Raw genomic sequence first — 16,447 nt, forward strand, 5'->3', positions numbered from 1 at the left:
TTATATCCTTCCTCTCTTATTTTCCTATTGGATAAGAAAGATTTTGGTACCCAATTTGTATGTGTGTGTGTGTGTGTGTGTGTATGTATATATATATATATATATATATATATATATATATATATATATATATATATATATATATATATATATATATATATATATATATATATATATATATATATATATATATATATTCTTCCCTCTGTGAACCCTTTCTGATTAGAGTGAGATTCAAGCATTGCCCTCTACCACCACCTTCCATTTTCCCTTCCACTAAAAAAGCTCTTCCTCACACACCTCTTTTATGTAAAAACATTTTCCCCCTTTTACCTCTCTCTTCCCCCTTCTTCCAATTCATCTCTCTTTCTTACCCATTCATTTTTTGGAGATCATTCTAAAATAATCAACTCATACTCATGCCCTCTATGTAGACTCCTTCTAACTGCCCTAAATATAGTGTAAAGTTCTTAATTGTTATATCGTCTTCCCATATAGGAATGTAAACAATTTAACTTTATTTATGGTCTTATAATTACACTTTCATGTTTACCTTTTTTATGCTTCTCTTGAGTTTTGTGTTTGAATGTCAAGTGTTCCATTCAACTCTGATCTTTTTATTAGGAATGCTTGAAAGCTTTCTCTTTCATTAAATTTCCATTTTTTCCCCCTGAAGGATTATACTCAGTTTTGCTGGGTAGATTATTCTTGGTTGTAATCCTACCTCCTTTGCCTACTAGAATATCATTCCAAATTCTCCGGTCCTTTAATGCAGAAGTTTCTAGATCTTGTGTGATCCTAACTGTGACTCTGCAGTATTTGAATGGTTTCTTTCTGGCTACTTACAATATTTTGTCCTTGATGTGGGAACTCTAGAATTTTGCTATAATATTCCTGCATTTTCATTTTGGCATCTCTTTCAGGAGCTGTCAATGTATTCTTTCGATTTCTGTTTAACCCTCTGAATCTAAGATATTAGGGCAGTTTTCCTCTATAATTTCTTGAAATAAGATTTCTAGGCTCTTTTTTTTATCATTGCTTTCAGGTAGTCCAATAATTCTTAAAATTCTCTCTCCTTAATCTATCTTCCAGGTTAGTTTTTCTGATGAGATATTTCACATTTCTTCTCTTTTTTCATTCTTTTGACTTTGTTTTCTTGTTTCTTGATATATCATGTTAGCTTCATGATATCTCCGCTAGCTTCCACTTGCCCAATTCTAATTTTTAAGGACTTTTCTTTAGTTAGTTTCTGTACCTCTTTTTCTATTAGGCCAATTCTGTTTTTTAAGGAGTTCTTTTCTTCCATTAATTTTTGTACTTCTTTTATACTAGAACAATTCTATTTTTTAAGGTGTTTTTTTTTTTTAGTATTTTTTGTGTATCTCTTTTACCAAGTTGTTAATTCTCTTTTCACAATTTTCTAGCGTCATTCTCATTTCTTTTTCCCAATTTTTCCTCTACCACTTTGATCTCTTTCTTTAACTCTTCCAGGATTTCTTGTCAGTGCAATTAGCATTTTTCTTTGAGGCTTTGCTTGTAACTGTTTTCACATTGTTATCTTTTTCTGAATTTATGTGTTAGTCTTCTCTCTTCCCTTAGTAGCTTCTTATGGTCAGGTTCTTATTTTGTTGTTTGCTTATTTACCCAACTTATTTCTTGACTTTGAACTTTATGTTAAAATTGGGTTCTATTCACCTAAGGGTGAGGAAGCATTGTCCCAAGCTTCAGTCATATTCATATTTTCAGAGCTAGTTCTGGGGATCTGGAAATTTTTGGTGCCAATCTCCTAAGTTGTCTTATGCTGGAAAAAATGTCTCACTCTGACCTTTTGTTGGCTCTGCCACTCTAAAATTTGATTTGAGGAATTATTTTCAAGTTGTTTGGAGGGTAATGTTGGGAGAGGTCAGCTGGGTTGCTGCCTGTACTCCACCATCTTGACTTTACCTATCCTATTCAACTTTTGAATAATTGAATAGTTGCTTGCATCAAGCCTGAATTTGCTTCTTTGCAACTTGCACTCATAGCTCTCAGTTCTGCCCTCTGGGGCTAGGCAGCACAAACTTCTTCCACATGATAGTCCTTTAAATACTTGAAGATTGCTGCCCTGTCCCTCACCTTCACCTTCTTCTCCAGGCTGAACATTTCTAGGGCCTGCACCTGGGTCTGCAGTGTATCGCCAGTTGCATTGCTCCCTTCTGGATACTCTCCAGCTCATCAGTGTTCATCCTACAGTATGGCATTCAGAGCTAACCACAGCATTCCAGATGTGTCTGACCAGAGCCCAGGGCAGCAGTATAATCATCTCATTCTTGGGGGCTGTGCCTCTTGTAATATTGCCCATCCTTGAATTACTTTTCCCAGCTGCTGATCAGCTCTTGGGAGCGTTGAGCTTGCAGGTTCCTGTAGTCAATTTGTAACAGAACCTGTGCTTGGTGTCCCTTCATTGCAGCAAAGGCCTTCAAATTTACCATTGCCCTAGTTACTGCTGTACCTATTTCCCAAAATAAGACAGCCATCACCTAATTATGTGTTCCTTTAATGACAGAACCCAACCAGCCAGGCTCAGGTTTAGGAAGGTGGCTCCTACCCTGAAGATACAGAGTGTGACGTCAGAATGGCTCTTTCCCATTTGGTCTCTAAGAAAGCTATTTCTCAGCCTCTCTGATGAAGACAGAAGGCTAAAAATTCTTCTTCTCCCTCCTCTTCCCCCTCTTCTAATCATTTATTTAAAATTCTTCAATGTGACAAATTACCTGATACTGAGGGGAATGTATGAGATTGTGAGACATTTTCATGATGAGATAAATGTTTATGGCTCTTTATCTGGGCCTGGGATTTCACAGCCTTTGTTACCTTCATAGGGTACTGCCAGCAGTGCAGTCCCTTCCAGCTGCAGATACATAACTGGTCCATGATTTAGATTCTTAGGAGGCTGTCCGGGGGTACCAAGGCGTTAGTTTGCCTGTGGTCACAGAGCCAGTATGTGTCGGAGGCAGGAACAGAACTCAGATCTTCCTCTTTCCTGGTTGGCCTCCCATCCACTAAACTGAGCTTCCTCTCGAGGAAAATACTCTATCAAAAACATGAGCAAGTCCCAATGGGGGCAGGGCAGAGAATAAGGTCAAGAAGCCACTGGAGATGGGTATTTCAAGCCTCCATTTTGAAATAGTTCCAGATTGGAAAGCAATTACTGGCCTAGGGCCAACAGAGGAGGGAGGGCTTGTCAGGCCTCCAGGTCTGGGTGAAAGGCATTTAGTGAGGCCTGGAGTGGAATCGGGAAGGGAAGCAGAGGTTTCATGTAGAGAATTGGAGCCAAGAGTTACTTGATTAATTGATGCTGATTTTATATTTTCTTTGAAATTAATGTTTTAGCTAAAAGTGTTAGTCTGGCCTGAAAATTGAAGAAGGAAAATTTGTGGCTGAATCAACTCTGCCAGAACAATAAGACCATGCCCATCTCTTTTGTCCTCTACTCAGCCTCTGGTGTCACAGAGTAGCCAGCAGAGTTCCTCTGCTTTACAGCCAAACATGGTCATTTAAGGATTCTTTGGCATTTTCAGCCCTGTCTCTTCCCATTAATGTTGGCTGGAGCTGGTGTCTGAGAAGACCACTTGGATTAAATAAAATATATTCTCTTTTAGCTCAGCATCCTACTCTAAGAAATAACCTTTTCTCCCTGCCCCCCCACCACCCCCATCTCTTCATGAACATTGGAAGAAAATTAATAGCAAAAAGCCAGTCCTCCCTTCTGCCCAAGAAGCGTTTCCCTGGCTCCTTTAATGCCGGTGACTTCCTTCTAAGAGTATCTCCAGTTTGTCCTGCATTATCTTGTTTGTACATAGTTATTTACACAAGGTTCCCATTCTCCCACCCCCCACCCCCATTAGACTATGAGCTTTCAAGAAAAGCACTGATTTGCTTTTTTAATTTGCCTTTCTTTGTATTCCAAATATGGTAGGTATTGCTGGTTGACTATTGTTTCCATGTTGTCTCCCATATTAGATTGTGAGTGTCTTGAGGGCAGGGATTATTTTTTACTTTCTTTGTATTCCCAGCATTTAGCAGGGTTCCTCAAATGTCAGGTGCCCTATAAATGTGTTGATCAGTACAGTACTTCACTAGAAACCAGTGTTTGGAAACAGGAAAATGTGCTAAAAGTATTCCAAGTATCCCAAGTTGACTTACAGTTTGGGGACTGAAGAGTGATTTCAAAGTCCCTACGGGCCCTGCAAGTAGGTGCTCAGGTACCTTGGAATAGCTCAGCCTTCATGCCTGTCTCTGGCGTTCTCTCCGCAGGTTTGTACGTTGACAAAAGAAGATAACCGGTCAGTGGGTGTGGTTCCCAAAGATGAGCAGCTCCATGTGCTGCCACTTTATAAAATTTCCCAGACGGATGAATTTGGTACAAAAGAAGGATTAGAGGCCAAGATTAAAACAGGGGCCATCCAGGTGCTTACGGCTTTCCCCAGAGAAGTGAGGATGTTAGCAGAGCCAGTGAGAGCCACAAAGAAAAAGAAGGCCGACATCAGGAGGGGGCCAGCTGAAAAGCCTGGGCAGGTGCCAAAGAAACATCCAACTCCAGTGAAGTTCAAAAATGGACCTCCTGAAGTGCGCACCAAAGCACCCCAGCTCATGGGTAAGTAACACAGAACTGACGTGGTCCTTCTCCCAGTACCAGGGAGGTGAAGACGGTAGCTTGTCTAAAGTTACCCCTCCCCTAGCAGCAGTAGAGTGCTCTGCACATGGCCAGGGCTTAATCCACATGCATCCTTTGAACTCAAGCCACTGGTTTAAGAATTGGGGCGATCTTCTGCACTTGATTTCTTCCCTCTTCCTCCTTTGCCTGGCTGGAGAAATGATCACACAGGTCCCAGTTTTCTCAGGCAGAGTCTTCAGGCTGAGGTTAGAATCGTGGATCTGAAGCTGTTGGTAAAAGTTGCCTCTCTGGGCCTCAGTTTCTTCAGCTGAAAAACAAGAATATTGGAACTGCCCACCTAATGGGGCTGTTGTGAGGAAAGTGTTTTGTGAACCTTTATGACGCTTCCAACGATGAATTATTATTATTAGTTACTGCAGAATTACGTGGATGATTATTTAAGAATACCAGGTAGCACGTATGTAACGCTTCAAGGTTTACCAGGCATCATGTATGCACTCTCTCATGTGAACGTTACAACCACCCTGCTGGGTGCCTATCGTTATTCCCATTTATGGATGAGGAAACCTGAGCCTCAGAAAAGTGAAGTCACTTGCCCAGGGTCTCGGTGCTAAGTTGGTGTCTGAGAAGGAATTCGAACTCAGGTCTTCCTCCCTCAAAGTCCAGCAGTCAATGCACCGCATCACCTGGTCACCTCCTCAGTCCTCCGTAATTGAGGAGGAAGTGATATTAGCTCTCCACAGAACCTTGGTGCTTAATCACTTTGAAACAGTGAAAAATAAGAGACAAGGTTACTCCCTGTGCTCTCCTCATCCTCCTACATACAAAGGGATCCCAGGAGGAAGGAGAGGGAATACCAAATTTATGTGATCTGGTGTGAAGACAAGGTTCTTGAGGACCTATGATCTTCAACTGGCCCACCCAATCCAGTAATTGCATTTGAAGTGTTTCTCTTTTTTTGTGACATCTCTCTTAACCATCTCATGGTCACTGATTACTTAGCTGAGTGCGAGAGAGATTCTCCCCTCGTTACAGAAGAGCAGGTAGATTATACTGGACTCTTGGGAGCTCTTGGCCATCAGAATGGGAGAACACAAGAGCAGCTTTCCCTTTGCCCCTTAGGGTGTCCAGATATCAGTCTGTGTCTGACCCTCTTCAGCATTTCACATTTCAACCCAAAGCTTTTCCCTTGAATGTTGGCATTCTGGTTAGATATGCTTTGTTTTTCCAGTTCCATTATTTCATTATTTTTTTCACTCCAGAACTTTCATTTCTTTCTTTGGGTTGTTTATCACATTAATGGTAATTCTCTTTGCTCATTGCATTGAACATTTAGCTAATGTGTACAAAGTACTAGGAGAGATTAAGATGAATAAAAATCAGTTCCTACCTTTTACCTGGTAGAGTTCAAAACAGGTACCCAGGACTATAATCACATGCCAGAACTCTGATAAGGGAAGCCCAAAGGGCTCTGAGGGATTGAAGGAAGAAAGAACTCACTTTTAGCAAAGAGCATCAGGAAAAGCAGCATCAGAGGCCATTGAAAACTTGTGAAAGCTCGGATCTGGTCTCCAACCAATTCATTCGATTCATGATCTTTGCTTTGGCTTCCCCCCACCTTCTGAATGGTGGCTTAGGCCTCTGCCTTTTCCTGGGATTCTGGAGGCGACATGTATATCTCATGGGGGCCTCTGAGGCTTGGCCCCATTTATTCTATTTTCATTTCTACATGAAGACTCTTCTCCAAATAGAGAGAAGACAGGTTTGATGTTGTAGCTGCGCCTCCACTTTGTCTGCTTTTCTTCAGGTTGTGGGTCTCGGCCAATCATTTGATTTGCAGTGATCACTTAGTAAAGTAGAAACCTCAGCAGGTTTTGTTAACGACCTGGTCAATTAAGCTGATAGTTTTCCCGGTATTCAACCAGCCCTGAAACCTGACCAGTGAAAGTCTTTGTCCCTTTCCTTCTGTCCTGTTTTGCTTTTCCCTTGTTTCTGTCTTCCTTTCTAGCCCAAGTAAAATTTTTATTTAGTGCTCTTTATATGCCTTTTCACTCTATCTTATATTTATTTCTTCTCATCTATTTTTTGTCAATTCTTTTTTTGGAAAGAAGGGAATTGAACTTTTCTATATAAAGAGAAAACAATCTTATTATTTACCTTCTTTCATTTGCATCACAACTTTGTCAAGTCAACAGACAAAGAAAAAAAGGAAACAGGTATCTATGAAGTGCCCAGCATTGTGTTAAGTGCTTTACAAATATTTCAGTTGATCCTCACAACAGCTCTGGGAAGTAGATTCTGTTATTAGCTCCATTTTATGGTTGGGAAGACTGAGGCAGGCAGAGGTTCAGTACTTACCCAGGTTTACACAGCTGGTAAGTGTCTAAGGATAGATTTGAACTTGGCTCTTCTAATTTCATTATTGTAAGTTACTTAATCATTCTCTGCCTCAGTTTCCTTATCTGTAAAATTGGGATAATAACAACAGCACCCACCTTCCAGGATTCTTATGAGGACCAAACGAGATAATGTAGGCAAAGCATTTTGCGAACCCTAACGTGCTGCGTAAGTGCTATCATTATTATTAATTATGAGATCACAGTTCCTCTATGCCTTGGTAGAAAGTCTCTATGGGGTACAGTGGGCTAAAAATTTAGTCCGTTACTTGGTGGCCCTCTTTCCTATTGAATAGGCCTTTTCCACGATAGCTAAGTTGGGCTTCGATCCTTCGGGACTATTGACGCCTTTCTGTAATGTGTAATCATGATCACATTTATGTATGCTACTTTATATGATACTTTAAGGTCTGCAAAGTGCTTTATATATGTTATCCCATTTGATCCCCACAACAAACCTGTGAAGTACCTGCTAGTAGTATCCATATTTCACAAATGTGGAAACTGAGGCAGACAGCGTTTAAGTGACTTGCTCAAAGCCACACAGCTACTAAGTGTCTAAGGGCAGATCTGAGCTTGGGTCTTCACAACTCCAAACCCAACACTCCATGCACTGCCCAGAGTTTGTGATTCACAGACATAGCCCTGAAGAAGCCAGGTTTTTCTCTCTGCCATAAGGAGCCATCTGAAGAATGCGTTAGTGGAGGTTTTGTTATTAGAAGTAATGATCCTCTGATTCCAGGTTCAGCCCTCTGTCCAGCATACCATGCTGCCTCTTGCTCCCATCAGATGTTATTTTCGGTCATATAAATGACGGAGGGAATTATATTTAATAATACATAGTAAAAAAGGAACAGACCTTGGAACCAGGCCATGTCCCACCTCTGATACACATTGGTTCTGTGGTCCTGGGCAAGTCGCTTAACCTCATCATGCTCTAAACTGCCCTTCAGGACAGAGAAGTACAACAAAAGTAGTGATTTGCATCGGTGGCAGAAGTTTCCTCATCCTACATCAAGGAAATCCTGGATCCTGTCCCTGTCCCCATGGCAACAAAATGTGAAATGTATTTTTAAAAGATTTGTCAAACGAGGTTTTTACAAATTAGCTTTAGAGCTTAAAAGGAATGAAATTCACTTAAGTGGAATGTTTAATTCCTCTGACAATACTGTGTAAATTAGCTACTGTCATTCTGATATGGAATAATGGTAAAATTACTATAAATATCTGAAATCAAAGTGCCCTGAGGAGTAGAGAACTCAATTGCCAACCCATACCACTCATGGCATTTGCTAAGATTTCCTACTCACCCACCCAACCTCTCCACAAAGTAGGTTGTTTATTAAAAAAAAAAAGAATGAATGGAAAAGAAGCTTTAAATGAGGGGTATTGGGTTCTTATGTAATTTTCTATATGAAATTATTATTACGGTTTTTATTTTATCCTAGTGAATAAAGAGTTTAAAAGGAGACATCTTTATCTAACATAGTTTTTAGAATTTTTTTCAATAAAATCATTATTTATTTCCAATTTTCTCATTTTACTTAAATATGTTCAACCATCTCTTTCTCAAAAATGTAGCTTTACTATGACTGGAATGAATTACTTTGTCTATGTGAGTGTTCACATGCTTCAGAATTTAGGCTCATAGTTCTGCTATAAGAATATATTCTATAGAATCATTGACTTGGAAGGGACCTTAGAAATCATTGACCCCGGAGCGGAACCAAGATGGCGGCTGGAAAGCAGGGACTAGCGTGAGCTCCCCACCGAACCCATAAAACCTCCAAAAACCTATAAAAATGGCTCTGAACCAATTCTAGAACTGCAGAACCCACAAAATAGCAGAAGGAAGCAGGGCTCCAGCCCAGGACAGCCTGGATGGTCTCTGGGTGAAGTCTATCCCGCACGGGGCTGGGAGCAGAGGGGAGCCAAGGGGAGCCGAGCCCAGCGTGGGCTGCGCAGACCAACCAGACCAGGAGCCTGGCCGAGCGTGCCCTAGCACCCTGAATCAGTGAGCTGCAGCAGTTACCAGACTTCTCAACCCACAAACACCAAAGACAACAGAGAAGGTTAGTAGGAAAAGCTGCTGGGTACAGAGTTATAAAGGAGTTGGTGGTTCGGCCAACGCCCCGGGGGCAAAGGAGGTGGGAAAGCTACAGAACTACAGCTGCAGTTGCTTCTGGCCCCAGGCCCACCTGGTGGAAGGAATTAAGTGGTGGATCAGAGCAGGAGTGCAAAGCCTGCTGAAGATCTAAGTCCAGTCTGGGTTGGGGGTTCTTGGGGAAGGAGGAGTGCTGGTGCAGCAGAGCTGGCACATCCCCCCAGGCTTGGAACATAGTTCTCTTAACTCTATAAGCAGTCATACCCTGCTGAAAAACTCAAGGGTAAAGTTAGTTGGTTGGGAATATGGCCAGGCAGCAAAAACACACCCAGATTCAGTCTCACACTTTGGATTCTTTCTCTGGTGACAAAGAAGACCAAAACATACAGCCAGAAGAAGTCAACAAAGTCAAAGAGCCTACAACAAAAGCCTCCAAGAAAAACATGAACTGGTCTCAGGCCATGGAAGAGCTCAAAAAGGATTTGGAAAAGCAAGTTAGAGAAGTAGAGGAAAAATTGGGAAGAGAAATGAGAATGATGCGAGAAAACCATGAAAAACAAGTCAATGACTTGCTAAAGGAGACCCCCCAAAATACTGAAAAATACACTGAAGAAAACAACACCTTAAAAAATAGACTAACTCAAATGGCAAAAGAGCTCCAAAAAGCCAATGAGGAGAAGAATGCCTTGAAAGGCAGAATTAGCCAAATGGAAAAGGAGGTCCAAAAGACCGCTGAAGAAAATACTACCTTAAAAATGAGATTGGAGCAAGTGGAAGTTAGTGACTTTATGAGAAATCAAGATGTTATAAAACAGAACCAAAGGAATGAAAAAATGGAAGGCAATGTGAAATAACTCCTTGGAAAAACCACTGACCTGGAAAATAGATCCAGGAGAGATAATTTAAAAATTATTGGACTACCTGAAAGCCATAATCAAAAAAAGAGCCTAGATATCATCTTTCAAGAAGTTATCAAGGAGAGCTGCCCTGATATTCTAGAGCCACAGGGCAAAATAGAAGTTGAAAGAATCCACCAATCATCTCCTGAAAAAGATCACAAAAAGAAAACTCCTAGGAATATTGACACCAAATTCCAGAGCTCCCAGATCAAGGAGAAAATACTACAAGCAGCCAGAAAGAAACAATTTGAGTATTGTGGAAACACAATCAGAATAATCCAAGATCTAGCAGCTTCTACATTAAGAGATCAAAGGCCTTGGAATATGATATTCTGGAGGTCAATGGAGCTAGGATTAAAACCAAGAAGCATCTACCCAGCAAAACTGAGTATCATGCTCCAAGGCAAAATTTGGACTTTCAATAAAATAGAGGATTTTCAAGCTTTCTCAGTGAAAAGACCAGAGCTGAACAGAAAATTTGACTTTCAAACACAAGAATCAAGAGAAGCATGAAAAGGTAATCAAGAAAAAGAACAAGAAAAAGAAATTGCAAGGGACTTACTAAAGTTGAACTGTTTTGTTTACATTCCTACATGGAAAGATGATGTGTATGATTCATGAGACCCCAGTATTAGGGTAGCTGAAGGGAACATGCATGTGTATGTATATATGTGTGTGTGTGTGTGTGTGTGTGTGTGTACATATATATAAATATATATATTTATGTATATATATCTTTATGTATATATATGTATATGTGAGTATGTATGTATGTATATATGTATGTGTATAGAGAGAGAGAGAGCAGGCACAAGGTGAGTTGAAGATGAAGGGAAGATATCTAAAAGAAATAAAATCAAATTAAGGGATGAGAGAGGAATATATTGAGAGAGGGAGATAAGGAGAGATAGAATGGGGTAAATTATCTTGCATAAAAGTGGCAAAAAAAAAAGCAGTTCTTTAGGAAGAGAAGAGAAGGCAGGTGAGGGGGAATGAGTGAATCTTGCTCTCATCCAATTTGACCTGAGGAGGGAATACCGTACATACTCATTTGGGTATCTTACCCCACAGGAAAAAAGGAGGAAGAAGATAAAAAAAAAGAGGGGGGATGATAGAAGGGAGGGCAGATGGGGGTGGAAGTAATCAAAAACAAATACTTTCGAAAGGGGACAGGGCCAAGGGAGAAAATTCAATAAAGGGGGATAGGTTAGGAAGGAGCAAATTATGTGTATATATATAACACGAGTATTGTGGAAGGGTTATACATAATGATACACATGTGGCCTATGTTGAATTCCTTGACTTCTTAGGGAGGGTGGGTGGGAAGGGAAGAGGGGAGAGAATTTGGAACTCAAAGTTTTAAAAACAGATGTTCAAAAAAAAAAGTTTTTGCATGCAACTAGAAATAAGATACACAGGCAATGGGGTGTAGAAATTTATCTTGCCCTACAAGAAAGGAAGGGAAAAGGGGATGGGAGGGGAGGGGGGTGACAGAAGGGAGGGCTGACTGGGGAACAGGGCAACCAGAATATACGCCATCTTGAAGTGGGGGGGAGGGTAGAAATGGGGAGAAAATTTGTAATTCAAACTTTTGTGAAAATCAATGCTGAAAACTAAATTAAAAAAAAAAGAAATAGAAAAAAAAAAGAAATCAACCCCATTCCCCCCATGCTTGCCTCCCTTCATACACATACACACTTTATTTTACCAATGAGAAACATGAAGCCCAGAGAGGAAAATTATTTAACTGTGGTACTAAACTGGCTTTTAAAAAAACATTTCCAATTGGACTTCCTCTAAACTTTACAAAAATGAATATAGTTCTTAATCTTTCCTACATCAAAGCAATTCTATGTCCACTCTGCATTTAACAAAGCCATAACTGTCTGTGAGGTGGGGTTGGCAGTTGGAGGTGTGTTTCTGTATTCCAGATTTTCACAGCAATATGAACAATATGGCAGTCATGACATAGTGGATAGGCTGCCAGATTCAGAGCCAGTAAGACTTGGATTCAAAACCTGCCTCTTTGTAGCTCTGTGATCCTCTTAAATTCATTAACCTCTTGATGCCTCCACTACTTAGGACTTCTCCCAGACCTCACTGAAGACATCAAAGATCCTCAAATTGGAGATGCCCTTAGGAAGAAATCAGCAAATGTCAGACAACAGGATGACAGGGAAGCCCCCTGGCCTAAGCCTGAGCTCTGTTCCTTCCAACTTGGGTAGCCACAGCCAGTCATTGCTACTCCCTTGGCCTCAGCCAGCTATCATCTGTAAAAAATACTAGTTTAAAAAAATATTAATAGTTGTATAGCTCTTTTATTATCTCATCCCCTAGATGGCCCCTTTTATTCTTGCCTTCTCAGAGAGCCATCTCCCTTATGATATAAGTACGTACACATATACATACATACATACATACATACATGTATAGAAGATGAGAAAAAATAGTTCAATAAAACCAACCAAAACAATTCAGAGGTTTGGGTTCGTGAGTATGAATCATTGCATGAAATATCAGACTTTTTCAAACTTGGTGATTTTTAAGATCCTTTCTAGGTCAAAATATTATGATCTCAATTTTAAAAACCATATGCCAAATAATTTGAGAGTTGCACATTTCATTAGAAACATATCCTTATTGGGTACTATGTAGAAAAGCAGTTTGTATTCATGTTCTGGTATGATTTTTCCCACTCTTTGTCATTTCTTTTTTTGTATAGGTAACAAAACTGAGGCATTGCAAGCTGACGTAAAGAGTGAACTTCCAGACCCACATTTTAACCTTCATAGTGTGGCCAACACTACAAGCTACTCTTGGATCAAGTCCATTCATCACCCATTGAAAGGGACAAACTTACCTCTGAACTCCTCCCTGACCCCTGTGTCTGGCTTGGCAACAACTTCATTTCAGAATGATTCTGAAATTTCCTACGGGTTTTCAGATCAGGGTAGTGTTCCACCCTGGACAGTGGTTTCTACAAAATACAGTGGTGCTAATGCAGTAACCGAGGAATGCCCTGGACTTCTACTGAATGCTGAGCCAGCATCCTTTCCTGGCATGGCTTCCACCATGACAGATCCCCAAATTCATGCTGACCTTCCTACTGGCCCAGTTGAGCATCTAATTTCCAACATGGCAAAATTTCAACCTCCATCATTACTGCCACCTGTTACTCAAATAGCTAGCCCTGGTGACTCCAGCCCAGTAGAATCAGACAGTGAGCACAAGACAGGTCCAAGAGAAATTGCTGCTTTGGCTTCATCCCTGGTGCATCCGAGCAGACAAGAGCCTGAACTAGCTGCTCCTTTCCCATCAGCTGCTGAGCAGGTACCAAGTGATGAGCTGACAGAATCCGCTGACAGTGAGGAGAAATCAGAAGAAATGTGGTCAGACAGTGAACACAACTTCTTGGATGACAATATTGGTGGAGTGGCAGTGGCCCCTTCCCATGGCTCGGTGCTAATTGAATGTGCCCGGCGAGAGCTCCATGCCACGACACCCATTCGAAAGCCAAACCGCAACCATCCCACACGGATCTCCCTTGTCTTCTATCAGCACAAGAACCTGAATGAACCAAGGCATGGGTGGGCTGTATGGGAGGCAAAGATGGCTGAAAGAGCCCGAGAAAAAGAGAGAGAAGCTGAGAGGCTAGCTACTGAAAATGCCAACAACCAGAAAACCAAACAGCCTACTGAGAGTCCTGAGATTTTCTGTGAGGAAAATGAATTGAACCAAATTCCTTCCCGGAAAGCATTAACAGTAACTCATGACAATGTCATTACAGTGTCTTCTTATGCCCTCACTCAAGTCGCAGGGCCCTACAATCATTGGGTCTGAAGGCTTTTAAAACACAGAATCTTGTCCCTGTGCAATGTTCTGTTACTTCAAGGTGCTGTTGAAAAAAAAAAGAGTCAAGTTGTAGTTTTCTCTTTGTTCATCTCAACCATTTTAAGGCTGAGGTAAAAAAAAATTGGGGGGAGAGTGATTTCTTAAATGTGACTTTATATTTTGACCATTGGTGGAGTGGTGCTTAAGCACATTTTAAATGAAAAAAAAAAGAAATTTTATAGTTTTTAATAGATTGCTTAAGAAAAGTTTTGGTTAGGTTATTAACCTTGATAGAAAGATTCAGTTTATGACCTTTAGGAATTTATACTTTGGTGCTTTAAATCGAGTCTGTTTACTATGAAAGAAAAAATCATTTTTAGAGGATTTTAACAGATTCTTTCCTATTTTAAGAGGTAAAAATCAAGTTTTACAGTATTAGCTCTCCATAGCTCTTGGTGCTTAACCACAATGAAACAGTGAAAGATAAGCTGAATTATTACTTCATGGTGCCATTGCTCCAACAACTTCCAATCATTGCTCTAAAAGTAAAAATCCATTTATACCTTCACAAATAACCAATGAAATTCCCTCTCTCTGGAAAGAGTTCTTGTATCGTATGGAATGACCCAGTTGTTATCCTTAGTGATGGTTGGAGGCTGTTTGTAAACTGTAAATATATATACATATATATTTTAAAAGCACTTTCTATTTTTAAAATTAACTTGAAATAGTATAGTATAAGAATCATATTGTCTATTGTTTGTGCATATTCTACAAAAGAAATCATTTTATTCTTGCTGTGTAGAGTTCCATATTGCTACAACTGAACTATGTGTACTAATAATGTATGTGGTTTGTGGTGTTTCTTTTTTATTTGACCTTTTTTTTCATTAAAGATGTCAGATACTTTTAAATCAGTAAGCAATGCAGAAAACTGTTATCTACAAAATTGAAGTTAGGAAATGCATTACCAACGTTTGTCTGTATCATTATTGGGACTTAAAATAACATACTGGGAGCTTTTAGAAGGTAAACTCTCTGATTTTTTTTGAGCAGTCTTGCAGTTAATCATCTAACCAAACTGTCATCCGTCCTCATCAGTGAAGAATTTTTCAGAACAAAGACAGGTGAGGTAGATTCTCATCATATGGAACACTGAAATTTAGGGTGGGGTTTAAAACCACCAAATCCTCCTAATGCCCAGAAGGTATGGGATGGTAAACCAAATAAATAATCCCTAGACTTGCTTTGTTTATTCTGAAAACTCTTACTGATATGGGAGAAAAAGTTGATTCAAATGAAAAAACAAAATATCTTTTTTTTTTCATTGCCTTTATAAAACGTATCAAACAAGGTCCTACAGAAATGTTCAGTAGTCAGGAAAAATGCCAACTCAGTTAAAATAGGTCTTTTTTTTCCCTTCATGAGCAGCTTCTGTGAATATTTTAAAACATGGGTTTAAATTTTGTTGGAAACTTCATTTTAATTTTGAATCATTTGCTCCCAATTTTTGAAAACTAATGTTTCAACAAATAAATATGGTTACTTTTGTTCTAAAAAAATAGGAAAAGTAGACACTCCATTTACTAAATACTATACAATCCCATCTGCCTTTCTTTTGCATTTTTACATTTATTTATTGAATGAAGTTATAGCCAAACAGTAAGGTTATCTAAACTAAACCTTTTGTCTATGAGGAATTATACTAATGCTGTGTTTGACTGTGTTATAACGTAGAGGTGCTATAACAAAATAAATCTGAAATGTCTAGGTTACTTGCTAGTATCTAAACTAATGGTGCTTTTTCCTTGGAAATGCCATAGGAATCTACCACAACCATTAATATTGAAAGTTTGGGTGCAGAAAATACGTGAACTTCTTAATTAAAAAAACTTTTTCCTATATACCCCTCATCGGAGTTTCAGTCTCTCTCTTTGAACACTTTATAACTAATTGTCTTAAGTAAGATTGGCAAATCCCCTGTGGAGTAATGTGTTGTGTCCAGCTTTTGACTGGTTCAAGTAAAGGTATATGAAGGGATTATAAACGACTAAAAATGTCAAAATGCTGGACCATCATATCTTGGACCAGAAGTTTTCTGCTTCTTGAACATATATATATAAGAAAATACATTGAATTGTTTTAGTCTTTGGTGTGCCTTAGATCTCCATTTTAAGACATGTATATTTTTGTGAGCCTGCAGTTTTGTATATGTTATGACTGTATAAGTGGTGAATTGTAAATTGCTCTGGTTGTTTCAAGGTATTTGCGAGTATTGGATGATCAGGAATACACACTTCTCCTTTGTTTAGCACAGTGGCCTATTACTGATTAGAAATGGCAGCTTGAGCCAAGTAGCTTTAGAAATTAACTATCTAGTTCCTCAGTAATTAACCCTGTCTTGAAGTTCTCAAAATGGTAAAGGCAGAGCTCCTATAACCCTGAGCCCCCAAAGAGCAACATAACTGCTCCAATATTTAGCAGGGGTGCTAACACACTTAATCATTTTAAACTCTGAACCTTAGCTTCTACTAGCAACCTTGATTCAACTTATCTTCTA

At 39.6% G+C, this 16,447-nt stretch overlaps 1 protein-coding gene across 1 annotated transcript in view; it reads left to right on the plus strand.

The window, feature by feature from the left end:
- The window catches only part of TET1 (tet methylcytosine dioxygenase 1), a 166,187-nt gene extending 152,110 nt beyond the window's left edge, over positions 1 to 14,077 (plus strand). The window contains exons 11-12 of the mRNA XM_036735530.1: positions 4,297 to 4,636; positions 12,779 to 14,077. Of these exons, the coding sequence (XP_036591425.1) occupies positions 4,297 to 4,636; positions 12,779 to 13,896 (1,458 nt within the window). The 3' untranslated portion in view covers positions 13,897 to 14,077. The remainder of the gene's footprint in view (positions 1 to 4,296; positions 4,637 to 12,778) is intronic.
- Positions 14,078 to 16,447: the final 2,370 nt, after the last annotated feature.

This window comes from Trichosurus vulpecula, chromosome 8, assembly GCF_011100635.1.
Source record: "Trichosurus vulpecula isolate mTriVul1 chromosome 8, mTriVul1.pri, whole genome shotgun sequence".
NCBI classification, from domain to species: Eukaryota; Metazoa; Chordata; class Mammalia; order Diprotodontia; family Phalangeridae; genus Trichosurus; species Trichosurus vulpecula.